The following is a 17,188-nucleotide window of genomic DNA, read 5'->3' as shown; positions in this document are numbered from 1 at the left end:
AATGAATGAACGACTGATGCGCCCTCTTGTATACTACTGGTGTTGCATTGATCTCGTTTGGTGCAACAAGAGGATTCTTGCAACAAGATTTTCCACAGGTGCTCCTACAAGATGTCGGAAAAGACAGGAATGATGTCAAAAGTGAGGACAATGCTTGTTAGACATGTTTCTAAGTTTTGTTTTCCTGACACTGTGTGAGTGGATTGCAACTACAGGTTCCATTGTAAATGTTGTTCGTCTCGATGGGTGTTATCACCCCTCCAGTTTTTTCTAAACAGTTTACACACACAAAACCTGCATTTATCTTTAAAAAACACAATAATCACATTCGATCTGAAAAATACTGCATAGCCTTACCTAATTGAGTAAAAAAATTTATTTGTAAAAAGAATCCTATTATTAACAATAGCAAATGATGAACACGACAATAAAATATGTTGAAACATCACTTTTTCGTAGCTGATCTTCCAAAAGGACACATATGAACAGCTAAACACTCCTTGCAATTAGGTTTAATGGGCTTGCAAATGGTTTGGCCGAATCCCACCAGGTTGAAACTTATACTTTCCCAGAGATCTCTGAAATAAATAAAATAGTGTATATTACGTGATGCACACTTTATTTTCTTCCTTTCAAACAGAGCACAACTCTGGTCTATCGCCATGAGCAATTTACTACCGATTGAGTTGTGCCAGAAGTGAGAGTATGTGTAACTAATAGTCTGAGAGCATATAGCGTTGTGTATGAATTTTTGTCGGGCCATCTATATTACAAAGTCTGAGTGAAGTGTGGTACTTTTTGAATATTTGTATTAGTCAATAAAATTATTACAGTGAAAATAAATAGCTTGAAGAAAAAAACTACAAATGTGGTAAACATTTCTGACCACAACGATCGAATCAGATTAATGATTAATTAGATACAGATTAATCATACAGACAAGTCATAGACATGCTTTTTTAACATTTCATATTCTTAGGAAGAAAAAAATAGCTTTGGAATGGTAATTATACCAAGATCATTCCTTTTACGCCCAATTCTTTAAAAATGGCGAAAGAGTTAATTACTGAAAATGTTGTGATAGAAGACAGATCAATCATAATCAGATTTACTTTCGGTCAAAAAAAAGTACTATGTAGATATTTGTTTTGCTATAATGAGTTACAAGATTCTCATAGAAATTTCCAAATTTTAAGGGCTAAAATATTTCCATCAAATTTGCATGGAAATGGACTGTGCGACGTGCAGTTCAGTAAAAAAGTGACAAATAAAAGTATGGAGAAGAAAACTGATGGAACATTACAAGACAACTACGAACAACCAATGCAAAACAAGGCTCAAGTTAACAAAGAGCTTTACATTGAATTTCAAACCATCTCTAGCTTCAAAACACCAAAAAAAAAAAAAAAAAAAAACAACAAATAAAACAGCCAAATGAAAGCATTTGAACCACACCAGATCATTGTTTGGGGATAGGAAAAAAGGATTATTTTGAAAATATTCATAACATTATCATTGATAAAAATTGTTTTTTCGGGTTCGAAGACTGTCGTCCGTTTGAGTTTGTTCTCAACGTTTCCCCAACACTAGTGGTTGGCATCATCAGGAGAATTGATAAACTGGATCAAAGTCAAGTTTTCCGGAGTCTCAGGTTGTATTTATGCACATAAGTGGCTTGAACTACACTATTGTTTTGCGATTGGTCAGTCAAAACAATAGTGTAGTTCAAGCCACTTATGTGCATAAATACAACCTGAGACTCCGGAAAACTTGACTTTGATCCAGTTTATCAATTCTCCTGATGATGCCAACCACTAGTGTTGGGGAAACGTTGAGAACAAACTCAAACGGACGACGGTCTTCGAACCCGAAAAAACAATTTTTATCAAATGATGGCCGCGAAAACCTTATAGACTATTATCATTGATGTTCAACTAGCATTTAATTATATAAAATAATTTTATTCAAAACAGAAGTTAAAGATTTGACTAAAATAATTCAAATTCTGACATTTTTTTCCAATTTTTGGAGACTAAAATATTATTAACAATAATGAATTACCATGATGGGATATCAACAGCAACACTCCTCAAATTTTGCAGGAAAAAATGTCATTTTCTGTCCATCTTAACTTTAATGGAGCTATTCTTTCTGGGGCTTCTATCATCCTTATTTGCACTTGGACACTTATCTTTGTTCAGACAAACAGAGCATTTCGGTCCCACTGGTAGACATATGGTTTGGCCAAATCCAACCAATGTATGATTAATGTCTAGCCAGAGAGGCCTGCGAATATTTAAAAGATTAAAACCCAAATCATTGAATATTTAAAATATTTAAAAAATTAAGAGTTTTAATAGAAGTTTTTAAAATATAAGAATAAGCTCTTAAAGCCAGATTTATCTGAACTCTGAATTCTACCCAGAGATGTGTATTGCACTAACAATATATTTAGTACAACCTGCTTATTTAGACTACATTTTGGCAAGAATCTAGATGTAATTATGAAATTAATGTAATCTGTTTAGCACAATATTAATTGTATTTAAATTCTGTTGCTTTAAGCACACAAAATTATATCTTATCTTGAATTCAACAACGAAACAAAATACAAAAACTTTAATATGAAATTAACAGGAAAGCTTAGAAAAAGTAAACGCAAGGAGAACCACACAAATGCTTGAATTCATTTTATTATTTTAGCAATAAATAGATAATTATGTGACAAGAATAATAAAATATGCCTTGTTAAAGGTATTATACAAGCGAATGCGAGCTGACTCTTCCAGATATTCATAGACTTCCTGGACTTGTGACGAGGAGTTAGACTAAACAGTTGCAGCGAGCCGCTGAACATTTTAAGGGGGGGGGGAGATATGTGACAAGGCATACTTTATTCTTCTTGTTAAATTTCCCCCTTTAAAATATTCAGTGCAATTATATATACTCTCATTCCTCATCACACAGGTCCAGGAAGACTTGAATATTTGGAAGTTGGCTCGCATTACTTTAACAAGGCATATTTTATTTTTCTTGTCTTTTTATGTTGGCATTCACCCCTCGTCATATAATGTTGTTTATTTTAAAGATTTTTTCATCTTTCCATACGAACAGATTTTGTTTTAATAACTAAAAAAGTATTTTGAGACATTGATAAAATTTTTTAATTAACTATAAAGTGATTGAACAAAGAACAAAAATTTTAGCAACAGTATCGATGATTGCCATAATTTTCCATTTATAACCTGAAGCGCTATATAGCCCGAAAGAGATAAAACGAGCTGAAAAACATGTTATATAGCCCACCCTTTGCTAGGTCCCTAGGGCCATCTAAGACAAAGAAAAAAATCATGATATTGCAGTTATGATTTGTTTTCCGTACCTGTGCCTCAAAGTTGAGGTTATTCGTAGGGAGAAAACATGCCATGCAAGTAAGGATTTTCTATGGTTTTGTAAGTTTTTGATGACCAGAGACGAACGCCAATTAAATGTTCCAACACAAAAGACCTCTTATACATTGACTCTTGATGTGAATTGAACAGAAAAAAGAAAGATGAGCAAAGAAATAGTGAAGATAAGAAATTAACAGATGAGAATTTATGTCAATCAGTACCATAATTATCATTTCAGTGGAGCATCCACATCCTAAAATATAGTCCTAGGTAGAAAAATTTGAACAGCCTCCAGGCCAGGATCTTTCACAGGCCCCTTTCTAGTAAATTTATGGTGTAAAAAACAAAAAGTAAGTACATTAAGGAACCAAAGCTAGAGCTCTGTCAGCTTCCCTCTCCCACTGGGCCATTGTTGATAAGAGAATTGATCATAAGGAAATTTTGGGAGATAATTCATACAACGCTGGACAAATCTATTACTATAACTTCAGGGGGTCTGTCCAGCCAAACTTTGGGACTGTGTTCTAGACCCTTCATAAAATGAAAATAAACGAAATCATATATCTGGCATTTCATTTCTTTTGTGATAAACTAAATTGAGTGTTTCGCTTTCCACAAGACTAATAACCATTTTGACAAAAATAAGGAAAATCTTCACAAAAGCAGGGCCCCAGGGTTGGTAAAAAAACCGGTTTTTTTGAAAAAAACCAAAAAACCGGGTTTTTTTGGTTTAAACCAGGTTTTTTTGGTTTAAACCGGTTTTTTGTTTTAAATAGTATTGACATTAAAAACAATGAAATTTCTGAAAAATCATTCAAACTTGTAATAATTAACTAAAATAAAATGTTTATTAATGCAATTAACACTATTCCCATGCTAATTAATCAATAAATATTTATTACATTTTAACAAAAACCATTTTGCCATTTAATTATTTTTTGCTTAACTCAATGGATTACTGTGTGTTTGAAAATTCTTTTAATGTTATTATTAATCATATAATATATAAAGGTTTTTCTCCAGTTACTTTCAGTATACTTAATTACGAAGCTATTTTGCAAAAAGTAATATAAATTAGGTGAATATAATGCATTTAATGAAGCATAAATAATGCAGATTAATTGACAATGATTTACGATATACAGGGTGATTATAACTAAGGTTCTGATTTCAAAATACTGTAAAAAAAGAGCGATTGTCAGAATGACTTGAAAATTGACATGAATATTCCTGAAAAAATTCAATTTTATTTGATAAAGGGGAAAAAATACTTAAAAATGTAAAATTAATTACATCATCCAACACGTGGGAAATTTGTTTGCAGAATGGAAATGATAGCCAGTCATGGGAAAATTATAACTTAATTATAGCATTGCACGAGTCCATAATTCACGGAAACATCACAAAAAAATGAAGTAATTGAACAAATAACTACAACTTACTCAAAAAATGTTAAATATGTTGTCCACCGCGTGTTCTGGCTATGAGGCTGAAAGCACAAATATTCTTGTTCAACAGCAGAATCGGAGTATGCCATGGTCATAATGTGGATGTGCTTGCAATTCAGCTTTATTAAACCAAACGTGTCCCCTTTCCCCCGTTCATATTCCTGAGGAATGAGGAACTTCTAACATATAGGGAATGTGCTGGAGATTACAATTCACCAAAGTTTGCAATCTGACCACTGTTTATAACATTTTGAGGTAACCCCACAGCCAGAAGTTGCAAGGGTTAAGGTGCATCCTGTCAAGATGGGTCATCAGCAGCTGCTTTGCTGGTATTGCAATGTGCATCTTGATAGAAGTTCTATCCACACACTGATGCTGTGGAAGTACCGAAATGATGTGGTTGCACAAAATAGATTATACTGCTGGCCAAGTACAGCATCGTCTACTTGCACATTTTGCACTTTTTTCTTTTGCAAAGGAAACGTCCATTGCTTCAGGAGTATCCATGCAAATTTTCAGGTCATTCTGATCAGTACTTATTGTATAGTTTTGGAATCAAAACTTAAATTATAATCACCCTGTATATAGCTGATTATTTTTTATAAATCTGTTACTACTATACAGTAGAACCTTGATTAACTGGGCTTAACAGTGTGTGTGTGAAATTATAAAGAAAACAACTATTAAATATATTAAGACTGGGAGATATACAGTAGGAGATGTGCTACTTCTTATGGGAATGAAAATGTATGTGAGGTAATGTAACAACTAGTACACTAGTCTTTGTCCTTTAAGGACAGCTGGTGTCTTTATTGGATTATAGGACCACTTGCCCCTAGCATGATGGTATCACTACTGTAGCTGCTTCTTTGTGAAGGGAAAAAGAAACCCTGTGAGATAATACACCACTACATTTAGATGTGTGATGCAATCCTTATTCATGAATTTGCTAAAGATAGAGCATCAGAATGTAGCCAAAGGTTAGAAAATGTTGTAAGAATGAGAAATTTTGGCTTTTATATATAACTTTAAATGACTAAGATACTTTATATGAAAAATATATATATATTCTGGCCACTTTTATGAGACTTTTTGAAAAAAACCACTTATAAAATCTTATGTCATTTAAAGATATACCGTCAGAATGTACCCCAAGGATATAAAATGAGGTAAAAATGAAACATTTTGGCTAATAATGAACAAATATGATATTTTTCAGGGAAAAAAATGATATTTAGGCCACTTTTATCTGATTTTTTGAAAAAAACCAAAGTGGTTTTTTTAAAAAAAACCAGTTGGTTAAAACCAAGGTTTAAACCATGGTTTAAACCAACGTGGTTTAAACCAAACAACCCTGCAGGGCCCTAAAAAAATGTCGGGACAGACCACCCCCCGCCCCCTTGAACATGCCTCTGGGGAATTTATAACGAACTGGTACATGCATGAACATGTTGTGTGTGTGTGTGTGTGTGTGTGTGTGCGTGTGTGTGTGTGTGTGCGTGTGTGTGTGTGTGTGCGTGTGTGTGTGTGTGTGCGGCCCAATATATATAGGGTGTGAGAGTTATTCTCTTGTTTCATGTTGTACTGGTGATGCCATGTGTCGTTCACATTCTGAAGTGAAAATGAGAAATGCCTGAATTTTCATGTTATGATAAGTATCATGATGAATGACTATGTTCTCTGAGGAGAGGCTTTTTCAAATGGGGAAACCAGCTCTCATTCATGACTAGAAGTTGGGGTTGGAGACAAATGTATTGCCCAACAAAATGTTAGTTTTTTTCGATTACATGTTGGCATATAAAAATACAGTTCAGTAAACACAATAAAATATAGTTACTGATTCAAATATTACAGCAAAGAATTCCATATCTGATACAATCAAAATAATCATTTGATCTTTTTTTGTCCGGTCATCTTCTGCACACAAAGGCAAATTAGACTGGGACCTACAATTTATTGCCGATTCCGAACAGCAGCCTTTTCCTATACTCATCAAGAGGTTGGTGCGTTAACCCCTTGATGTGGGCCTCCCTGCAGTAGTAATCATTTTCTGTGGGGTCATGTTGCAGTTTCTATTGCACCTGTGTCGGAAAAGTTTCTGACAAAAACGAACTCGGTATTGAAAGCGCCACACCTCTAAACATTCTTTGGTGCTTCAGACGAGGTTACTGCACCCTACAACCAAAATAATATGCTTGTTGAAAGGTACGCGAGGGCTAAGGTATACTTCAGATCAGTGATCAAAGAAATCATACAAACACTTCAACTAATTTTGCAGATCTTTGTAAAACTGTACAGTTGAATCCTGTTTTAATTAATGCTGATCTTGTTTTAACAAAAACTTTTCTAAAGCCCCAGATAAGTTTACATAAGAACAATGCTAAAACCTGCAGATGCTAAAAATGCAGAGATATTCACCGAACTCATTTCCAGATTATTTTTCTTACCTGAAATACATTTAACACTGTTTAATTTGGGTAACAAAGGTTTTACTGAATTGAAATGCAAAAAAAAAAAAAAAATTGTCTCATGAACTCACTTTGGAAGCCAACTCTGTAGAGCGATTCTAGTCTGCTCTGGTTCTTTCGTTGGCTTTTGAACCCAATGCAACCTATTGGCTATCCTATGGACATGGGTGTCAACAGCTATTCCAACAGTATTTCCCCATGCTATACTCATGACTAGATTTGCAATTTTCGGGCCAACTCCAGGCAACTGGCAAAGACCTTTGTATTCAGATGGAATGTCGGATCCATATTCATCCCTAAGTATTTCTGTTGTCTTCTTAATGAATTTGACTTTTGACTGAAAGATAACATTGAAGACAAATTAGTAAAAAGAAATTTGAGAAATTTCAAACTGTTTGATATAAGAAATTCTACACTCAGTCCTCAATCTTCTGGATCCTTCTATACAGGCCTATGTTACAGCCAATGTAGTAAGTCTAGCCAGTTTGCGAATTGGCTGACCAAAGCCTGAAATGGTCCAGCTTCACGCAAACTTCAGACTTTGGCAAAAAAAAGGGTTGATTTGCAAATTCACTTGCAATCTTGAAAGCCGCCCAGACTTTAGGCATCTGCAATGACACACTAAAAAGCAAATTCCTCCAACAATTTTTAAAATACTTCAACAAAACTAATTACAGCAGAACCTCGTTATAACAGACTAATAAGGGCTGAAGGTTGTCTGTTATGGAGGAAGTCTGGTTTATAACACATAATTCTCATAGGGGTGTAATGATGCAGTGTGTACACTAATGAAAGTACAGTAGTTAGCTGTAAAATCTGTTTATGATACAGGGTGGTTCAAAAATAATCATTGGTTTTAAAAAATATATAACTTAAAATATATAAAGTTTAATAGTAAACGGGGTATGAAGAAGTAAAAGTTAAATTTTAATTCGCACACATTTCAATACTGCAAATGAATTTTGTGTTTTGGAATATGTGATATCTTCATTGCTTGTTTCAGTGCAATGAGTGTACTGAAGGAAATATATAGCACGGTCGCAGTCCCATCAGACGAACCTTTGAGGTCTCCTGATCTTTTACTATTTGTGACTTTTTCCTTTGGGGTTTCATTAAAGATTGCGCATGTGCTTTCACAGATAGCCATTTTGAATGAGCTCAAGAACAGAATTAACACTGCTTTTACAAACATCAATAGGCTACTGACATGCTTTATTGGAAATGAATTGGACCGCGTATGTGTGCCGTATAATGAAAGGAGGGCACATAGAACATTTATAAGTAGTGGGGAAAAAAACTTTTTGAAATCTGATGACTATTTTTGAATCACCCTGTGTATCATATAAAAAAACAGCTTTTAATGTAAGTTGAACTGAAAAAGATGTGTACATATATACTATATTAATCTAAATTTTTCTAGCCAGTGGGTAGCATGAGCCATGCAGCACATCCATCATACAGTAAAACCTCTCTTTTGCAGACACCAGCGGGACAACAAAATTTGTCCATAAAAGAAGGGTGACTGTTAATCAGGGGTTTGAAATACATATTTTTATTTCACAACTGGATATTATTTTTTGGTCATAAAAGAGCAGTGAAAGCATACGAGAGGTGTTCGTTAAGAGGGGTTTTACTGTAATTACAAAACAAAACAATGATCATTGTTTAATTGCTTGCTTGGAAAAATTTTTTAAACGATCATTTTTTTTAGATACTTAAAGTGAATTTTAAACGCATCAGATAAAAATTTAAATTTTTTTTAAAATTTTGTTAGCTGTCCCTTATAAGTGAAGTCCATTATAATGTCTATTGTACTTCAAAACAGCAAATATTTCAAAACTTATATACCTTCCAAAAACCCACAGGGTAGATAAGTTCTCCCAATTTTTCATCAGATGTTTCGAGAATATTTTCAACAGTCAATCCATGAGCTATCAATCTCTGAGAGGCCGCATGCGTCACTTGATCTCTTGTTTGGCTTGAAAGCATCACCGATATTAATGTCTGATAACGATGAACCTTGAAGAGAAATTGAAATTTTTTTTATTGAGTTACAAATATGAAATAGCTTTATAAAGAGATACAGTCCATGCCTCTTGTTACAATCACAGATGTTATCATTTGGGTATTGCTATCACTTCTGTAAAGAACGGAACGTATCAATATCATATAATATGGGGAAAAATTTTTGTTTATATAGTTATCAGTCTTTGGTTTATGTTAGAAATTTTTTTCCAAATTTTTTTTTTTTCCTTTTTGCACATTTTGAAGTTAAGATTTAACCAGAGTCATTTCTTCCCAATAAGTCATCAACCTGCAAGACCATGTATGAAGTCAGAAGACTGTTTTACAAAAATTACAGCAATCAGTTCGCAATGTTTTAATCAGGTCATAAGAGCAACACCACCTATAGAAGTTGGTGTTGGTAAGAGCCACTATGATTCATGTATATGTAGCGCTGCTTTTGCAAAACAGTTCCATTCTAAATTTTAACTTCTGAATTGAAAAAAGAAGGGGGGGCGGGTTTTAAAAGAAAAATAATCCTGCTATGTACAATATAAAAAAAGGACGACAGGACACAATTCATCATTTTGAAACCAGTTAGGTGGGAGGAAAAATACAAAAATATCCCATTTTCATGTCCAATTTGACCAAATGGGACATATGGTCATCATACTACCAGAACTTTCTTTGGATATAGTTATCAATCGGTTATAGTCATTAGAAATACAGAGTCCTGATGAAATCACATGAAGAAACGTGCACTGTGCTGTTAAGCAACAATTGGCTTGATATCCCTCCTCCTAATCAGATCATGGATTGCCGCTGTCTCAATGAAGAGATTTTAGCAGGTGATCAAAGACGACATGGGCCATGCTGAAAAATGTGCGTGCATGTGTTGTGATCTCTGACACAAAGTTTATTTCTGCATAATGCTTGTTACAGCACTGCTATCAATTTTTTTAAGTATGAGTGAAGTGAGTGTTATGAAGGAATAAATGTACGGTTGCAGGCCTGCTGCTCTCTGTGGTGAGACTTTTTAATGGGGAGATCAGCTTGCATTCAAGCCTCGAAGTTGGGAACTAACAGAAAACCAACCAGCCACCACTATGGCATCAGAGGGGTTTCAAACCCGGGTTCTCGCATGATACAAGTCTGTCACTATGACCATTTGACCACCACAGCGGCAAAAGTTCAGCTTTCCAGGGCTGGATTTGAACCTGGTTCCAGAGAATTGCTGGATGTCCAAGTTTTCTTCATCAGAGCACACTATTATTTTTATGTCTAGCAATTTGTGACTTTAAAAAAAAAACAAATTGACAAACCTTTTCTGGCACATTTTGATCGGGACAATGCTCACTCCCCATAGAGTCAACAGGTGCTTCATACATCTTCCGCATTTTCATTATGCTGTCTAGAACTTCAGCCCAGTTTTCTGGTTCCCATACCAAGTTCTCGATATCTGGTGTGTCACTGTCTTTGCTCTTGTTTTTTGTGTTCACGGCTGATCCCTTTTTTCTATTTTTCTTTGACAGAGTCCTTTTTCTTTTGGGCTCGACTCCTGATAAGTTTTCTGAAGCAGCTGCATGATTGAACGCGTCTTTCCCTGCTTGTTCTGTTGATTTTGCCAAGGCTTCCAAAGGCTGAACCTTTCGTGACCTTAGAACACGAGCTTTTGGTAAAGGAATGTGATCAGCTTGATCTTCAAAATTTTTTAAATTTCTTCTCGACATTCTCCTACAAGAAAATACTTTGTTTAGACGATGAGAAACTGCCCGATAGGATTTCAACACAACAAGACCTGTAAATAGGGAAGAAAGATGAATGTAAGTATTGGCACATATTGTTCATTTGCAAAAACAAAAACTGTTTTTTCAGTCAAATATGGCAAAATGTAAGACATTTCTTCATTCAAAAAGTATCAGCGAAAAATTGTTTCTCATGCGTGCACTGAAAAAAATTGTGTGTGGAAAATGAATCATCAACAATTCACCGCCTCGTTATTCATACAAAAGGGAAAATTCAACACTGATAAAACTAACTGCCACACAATTTACCGCTAGGAGAATTCACAGACAAACAGTTCATTAAGTGAGCGAGTGGATGAGCAAGTGAGTCAGGGAGTTAGTGAGCAGGTGAATGAATGAGTAAGTGAGTGTATAGGTGAATGAATGACCAGGCGAGCAAATAAAGGAGTAAGTGGATGAGAAAATAAGAGGATGATAGAGTAGGTGGATGATAGAGTTAGTGAGTGAGCAAATTATGAGTGTGCTCAAATGAACAAGCAGGTGAGCAAGTCGGTCATACAGTCACTCACTAGTTTACTCACCAACTCATTCAGTCACTCATGCGCTCACTCATCCACTCTAGCAGCGATTTTTCTGTTGGTGAATTGCATGGCGCTGAGTTGCTGTTCATGAATTTTCTATCTGTGAATTGTTGGCAGTGAATTCCATAAATAAAAAAAAACACATAAAAAAAATTATCAGTTTAGGTTTAAATGTTGATCTGCACACCGATTGTTCTCTAGCTAGAGATTATGAAAAAACCCTATTTTAAAATTAGAACAGATTTTCAACAAGCATTTATAGGATTTCAAGCTTCTCATTTCAAAATCGTACATATTGCTCCAGCTTCAAGCCACAACAATTTTTCACAACAAAATTGTGTGCTACCTCCAAGGCCATCTTGACAGCAACATGGGGGCCCAGGCCAAGTGATGTCTGGAGATACCTACCAATTTCCATATTCACCCACTTGAAACTTTACTGGACAACTAGAGCCATCTATTAACTCTATAATGCCCAGATCGCCCGAAGTCGGCCGAGTAGGTTAATGCCCATAACCGCCTCAAGTCAGCCCAGCTAGGGGGTATGGGTATGTTTTGGTGGGCTTTTGTCACCAACGGGGAAGAAGATGAAAGCTCTTGTCAGAGGCGGGAACGGAAAAGACAACTGCAACGCCCTATCAATGGGATTTTAAAAGCTGATGTACTAGAATGTTCCTTGAGAATGGACTAAGGGTACTCAATGCATTTTACAAAGAGATAATACTGTGAGGAAAGGGGTGTTTTTAGTATATATAGACAAATTATCTCCCGAAAATCCATTGAAATGAAAGGGTGAACGTCAATGCAAAGGGTGGCATGAATAGAAACTCATGGAGAAAGGGTGGGGAGAGGGAAAGTGGCAGAAATTTGGATGAGTCCACTTCGAACACAAAAAACTTGGTATTTTCACGACCCTCCCAGGTTTTCTATCTGGGCGTTAAAGAGTTAAAAACACTGCAAACTTAAAAAAAAAAGACAAAAAGCCAAGCAAATCAGAGGATTAGCGTAGAAAAATATGCTGCCCGACCGGCGTACGGGAAAAACAGAAAAAGACCATTTTGCAGCTGTTGAATGGTTAATTCCCAATATACGGAACACAGGTTTAACAATGCCAAAACAGTGAGAAGTCGCCACCGTAATCCACCTGACACAAATTTGCGAATGCTTTGGTTGTTTCTATTATCCCTCCTGTAACTCTAATAAACAGCGCCAAATAACAACAAAGGAAATAATTCTTTCATGTTCATAGGCGGTAAATTCCCAATATACTGTATACAGCTGTTGGGCGACTTTTTTATCGCCACACTATTTATTAGGGTTACAGAAGGGATAGCTTTATATAAAACTAAAAAAAAAACACGAAATGTCGAAGACAAGAATGAGCGTAAAAAAAAATACTAGCAGTAAAATAAATACTAATTTTTCCCTAATTTTAATGCAGTAAATCTCATGCGCGCCCCCTCTTCTCTTTCCCGCAAGGGTCGAGCGGACAGGTGTCTGTCCTGTCTCCAGAATTCTCGTCTTCCATTTTCTGTTTCTTCACAACATCAATTCACTATTGGGGAGGGGGCGGCTTTGAGAAGACTGGCCTGGGGGGCCCATTGAAGATGTCAGCCTGGATGTGGTGGTGGGGGGGCACGCAGTAAATGTAACGTGGAAACTATGAATATTAATCCAATATTATCATACCGTACTAGACGAAGCGCCACCCGCACGTGAAGGATCTTCAGCATGTTGTTTACATTTTGGCGGTGTTGCTGTAACACAACACTTGCATGTATCTTTCCACCCATTACCAGGTATGCAATTTAATTAGTATCATTAAACTTCTAACAATCATTAAATTTTTTTTACTACAACAGTGAATTTACTAAGCTAATAATTAAAAAAATGTTTTTTCGTAGTTTTGATCAAATCTGCGCAAGAAATATCGGATTTCCATATTTTTGAAACAAAGTAGTCAAGACCGTCCGTATACTTGAAATCGAAATGATTTGTGTCGTCTGCTTTTTTTTCCCCCCACAATTTTTCGATATGATTGGGGTTTGTTTTTTTTTTTGAATTTTTTTCAATTGAGCAACAAACAATTCATTTCAATGCTTTTGTATGGATGTCGGTTTTACCTTCTCTGAATATTTGATCACAATTACTTTATCGAAATTAATTATTTAGAACTAATGATGTGTTAATACTGCCTTAAAATAATGTAGAATGCTTATTTCTTTTCAGGTGAGAAACTCTAATTTATTGAATTCATCATGTTTATAAACAATCAAGAGTTTTCAATGGGACCATGATTCTCAAATATTTGGCACCCCCTCGCCCAGAGCCACCTTTAACAGCATCTTGGCTACCCAAGGAATGTGATGATCTGGGTCCCCTCTTGCAAAAACGTAGGTGACAATCATGGCCTCCACAAGAGTGGGGCTGACAGGGCTCTAGCCCAGGGGCCTGGGATGTGATTGCCATTATTTTATTGTTTTTTCACAGTAAATTAACTATAGAGGAGCCCGTGAAAAGTCCCTGCTCCAGGATTTGGAGCGGGGGGGGGGCATGATAACAATACTTGATTTAGCTTCACCATAAAATTTTTACATTATATTATGTACTTTGAAATGTTGGTCTCGACATAAGGTCTCCTGCACACCCTGGAACTGAGGGGGGGGGGGGGCAAATGCTCCGAGCGGCAATTTTAAGTTGGAACAAAGAACACTGTTATAAAATTATCAAATTTTGAAGTTGTTGGGGGGGGGGGGTGGCAAAAATCCTACTTATGGCCCTGGCTCTATGTGCAAAAGCAGGTTTAAGGGGAAAAGCGCCCGATATTCGTCCCCTGCCATAAATTTGTCTCCTTCACTAATTTGCATATACAGAGCCCCTATCTTGCGAAGTTGCCAGGAATCTTCAGAACCATTCAGTTGAGTACTTGCAGTGATGCAGTTGCTTTACTCTCTTCATTTACGCTTTAATTTTTCAAAAATAGTTTTGTTATAACTTTTTACAGTGTGGAATCAACTTTTAACAGTTATGTTTGTGCCTTATGTATGAAAAGTTCTATTTAGTGATTGATAATTATTGATCATTAGTTGAAAATTACATTGCATGTTCGTCATAGTCATGTAGCTGTAGCCATTTAGTCACAAGCATCCACAATTTTTGCTATAGCTAAATTTCTAAATTCATCCCCTCAGAGTATCTCAAATTGGTCCCAGGGACGGATTTTAGGAGACTCATAATGTACTTTTCTTGTGACATATTTTTTTTCCTGACTTAGATTCATTTCGATGGATGTATGATCACTTGTTGACCTCGTCTTTTCATAAGGAAAAAAAAGTAATTTTACAATATAATAAAGTAATAAATATAACTAATTATTATATATAACTAATAAATATAAGCAACTAAAATGAATGTGCAGATAATAACTGGAAAAAAAGGGGGGAGGGGGAATAAGGATATCTTTGATGAAAACCAAAATTTGTGATTTTATTTTTTTGATTAGAAAAAATTTATTTAGTACAATCCACACTTGCAGCACTATTAGGTGATGAGTTGAGTTACTTAAATCACTTTTTAAATTACTTGTAACTCTAAACAAATTTTCAGAATAGAAGATTTTGCTTATGGCGGACAGTGTATGGGCACTTTCCCTTTGAGTGGGTAGTCCCTTTGAGTTATATAGTCCACAGTTTCTACTGTGGACTACATAAATTTTGCCCCCACTTCCTTTAATCTCCTTGATCTGTTCCTCAAATTTACTGCCTCCCGTAAATAGGCATCTCTGTCTTCAAGTTATTCTTATGGTTCCTCCAATGCTTGCACATTTTTTTGGTTACTCTTTTGGTCGTTCACTGACCTGGTCCCTCACATGCCTTACACACTCCTTGCATCATTATTTTAGACTCACCTGTGCTAACAGACTGTCTAAATAACTAGTTTTATGCACTTCACATGCTTGCAAAGAAAAGGTTACTCATTTGGTTGCTCACCGAACTGGTCTTTTCTACTCTAAGTCGCTCTTCACATGCTTGCATATTGTTTGGACATGCATGTTTTCACATATTCCAGGTCACACTTTTGGCCATTCGCATGTTTGCACACTTTTTTGGTCATTTGCTGACTTGGTCCCTTGCTCTATAGAACATACTTATGGTGACTCCCATCTGCAATGGAGTGGTCATAGCTACAGACTCGCATTGCGAGGACCTGGGTTTGAACCCCACCATTGAAACAGTGGTGGTTGGCTGAAGTTGGTTTTTTTGTGGTTCCCAACTTCAAGGTGCAAATGTGAGTGAATTTTTCCATTCAAAAGTCTTTCCACAGAGAGCAACAGACCTACAATGATACAATTATTCAATCATTACACTTCACTCATACTTAGAATAATTGATGATAGATGGGAGCACTACATGCACCAAGCGTTACACAGAAACAGATTTCAACACATACATACACAACTTCCAGCATGGCCTTAGTCTTTTTCGATCATCTGCTAAAATCTCTTCATTGAGACAGAGCGGCGGGCTATGATCTGGTTAGAAAGAGGAGGCTACTCCCATGCTTACATATGAACTAGGTCACTCTTTTGGTCTTCCCATGCTCACACACTATAGGTAGTTTTTTGGTGACTCACTGACCTGGTCTCTTGCTCTGTAAGTCACTCTCTTGGTCATTCACATGCTTGCACACTCGGTTTTGGTCGCTTGCATATGCTCTTTTCATCACTCACATCCTTGCAAACTCTCTAGATCACTCATTTGGTCAATCACTGACCTGATTCCTCTAGACATGGATCTATGGGCCCTTCGCCCATTCTACTAACTTTCTTGACCACTCATTCTTCAAATTAGCTGCCCTTCCGAACTAGTCACCCTGTAAATTTGCCCGTACGTTAAGACATTATTGGCCTCACCTAAAGGCCTGTTTACAAAGATTTAATACCATAATTTAGTAATCAACTAAATTTTAAGTAGTTAAGCATTTTGATATTTGCCCCTATATTAAGTAAGTAATTAAGTTGATATTTAACCAATAATGGACGTTGGATAATACAGCGCTTATTGCTTATGATGTGGAGGGGGGGGGGGTCCATGCTGCAGCCGTAAACAGGCTGGAAGAATGGAGCAGTCTTTAGTTGCTTCTCATTAGCGTGTTGTTTTTTGATGGAATCGAGCCAGAATGCTTGGAGAAAAATTGCCTAAGTCAATAAGATACTTGCCTATAGGGCCAAAGGATCATCGTGAGGATCCGAGTTCGAACTCTGTTGATGGCACAATGGTGGTTGGCCAAAGTTGGTTTTCTACAATTTTCTAACTTTGAGATGAGAATGTGAGCCTGTCTGCTATTTGCAAAGGTCTCCCCGTAGACAGCAGGTAGACCTTCAACACTCTACATACATACTGTACTTACATGACACAGAAATTCAAGCATTTACCATCTTCATTTGAAAATATGGAATACAGATGGCAGCACCAGCAGGAACACGAAACAATCGCAACTCTGACAACAGAAATACTTTAGGACTACATGTACACTCTGAACACACATTCC

At 36.1% G+C, this 17,188-nt stretch overlaps 1 protein-coding gene across 2 annotated transcripts; it reads right to left on the bottom strand.

The window, feature by feature from the left end:
• Positions 1–358: 358 nt before the first annotated feature.
• On the bottom strand, positions 359–13,432 carry Nthl1 (Nth-like DNA glycosylase 1). 2 transcript variants are annotated; one of them, XR_016195135.1, is made up of 6 exons: positions 13,328–13,432; positions 10,635–11,110; positions 9,157–9,327; positions 7,380–7,645; positions 2,062–2,286; positions 359–578 (listed from the first exon to the last, which is right to left on the bottom strand). XR_016195135.1 is itself a non-coding variant. In XM_089250908.1 (5 exons), the coding sequence occupies exons 2-5, from the start codon at positions 11,040–11,042 to the stop codon at positions 446–448; spliced, it is 978 nt and encodes a 325-aa protein (XP_089107034.1). In that variant the 5' UTR covers positions 11,043–11,110; positions 13,328–13,432; the 3' UTR covers positions 359–445. The 2 variants fall into 2 exon arrangements, 1 of the variants encoding a protein (XP_089107034.1); XM_089250908.1 differs by lacking the exon at positions 2,062–2,286.
• Between the last annotated feature and the right edge of the window lie 3,756 nt (positions 13,433–17,188).

The sequence above is a fragment of the Pholcus phalangioides genome, unplaced genomic scaffold (genome assembly GCF_987345545.1).
Source record: "Pholcus phalangioides strain wild (caught in Gottingen) unplaced genomic scaffold, Ppha-v1.0 ptg000024l_1, whole genome shotgun sequence".
In the NCBI taxonomy this organism is placed as follows: domain Eukaryota; kingdom Metazoa; phylum Arthropoda; class Arachnida; order Araneae; family Pholcidae; genus Pholcus; species Pholcus phalangioides.
The sequence above is the reverse complement of the archived record's forward strand: the minus strand, read 5'-3'. Positions and strand labels throughout refer to the sequence as shown.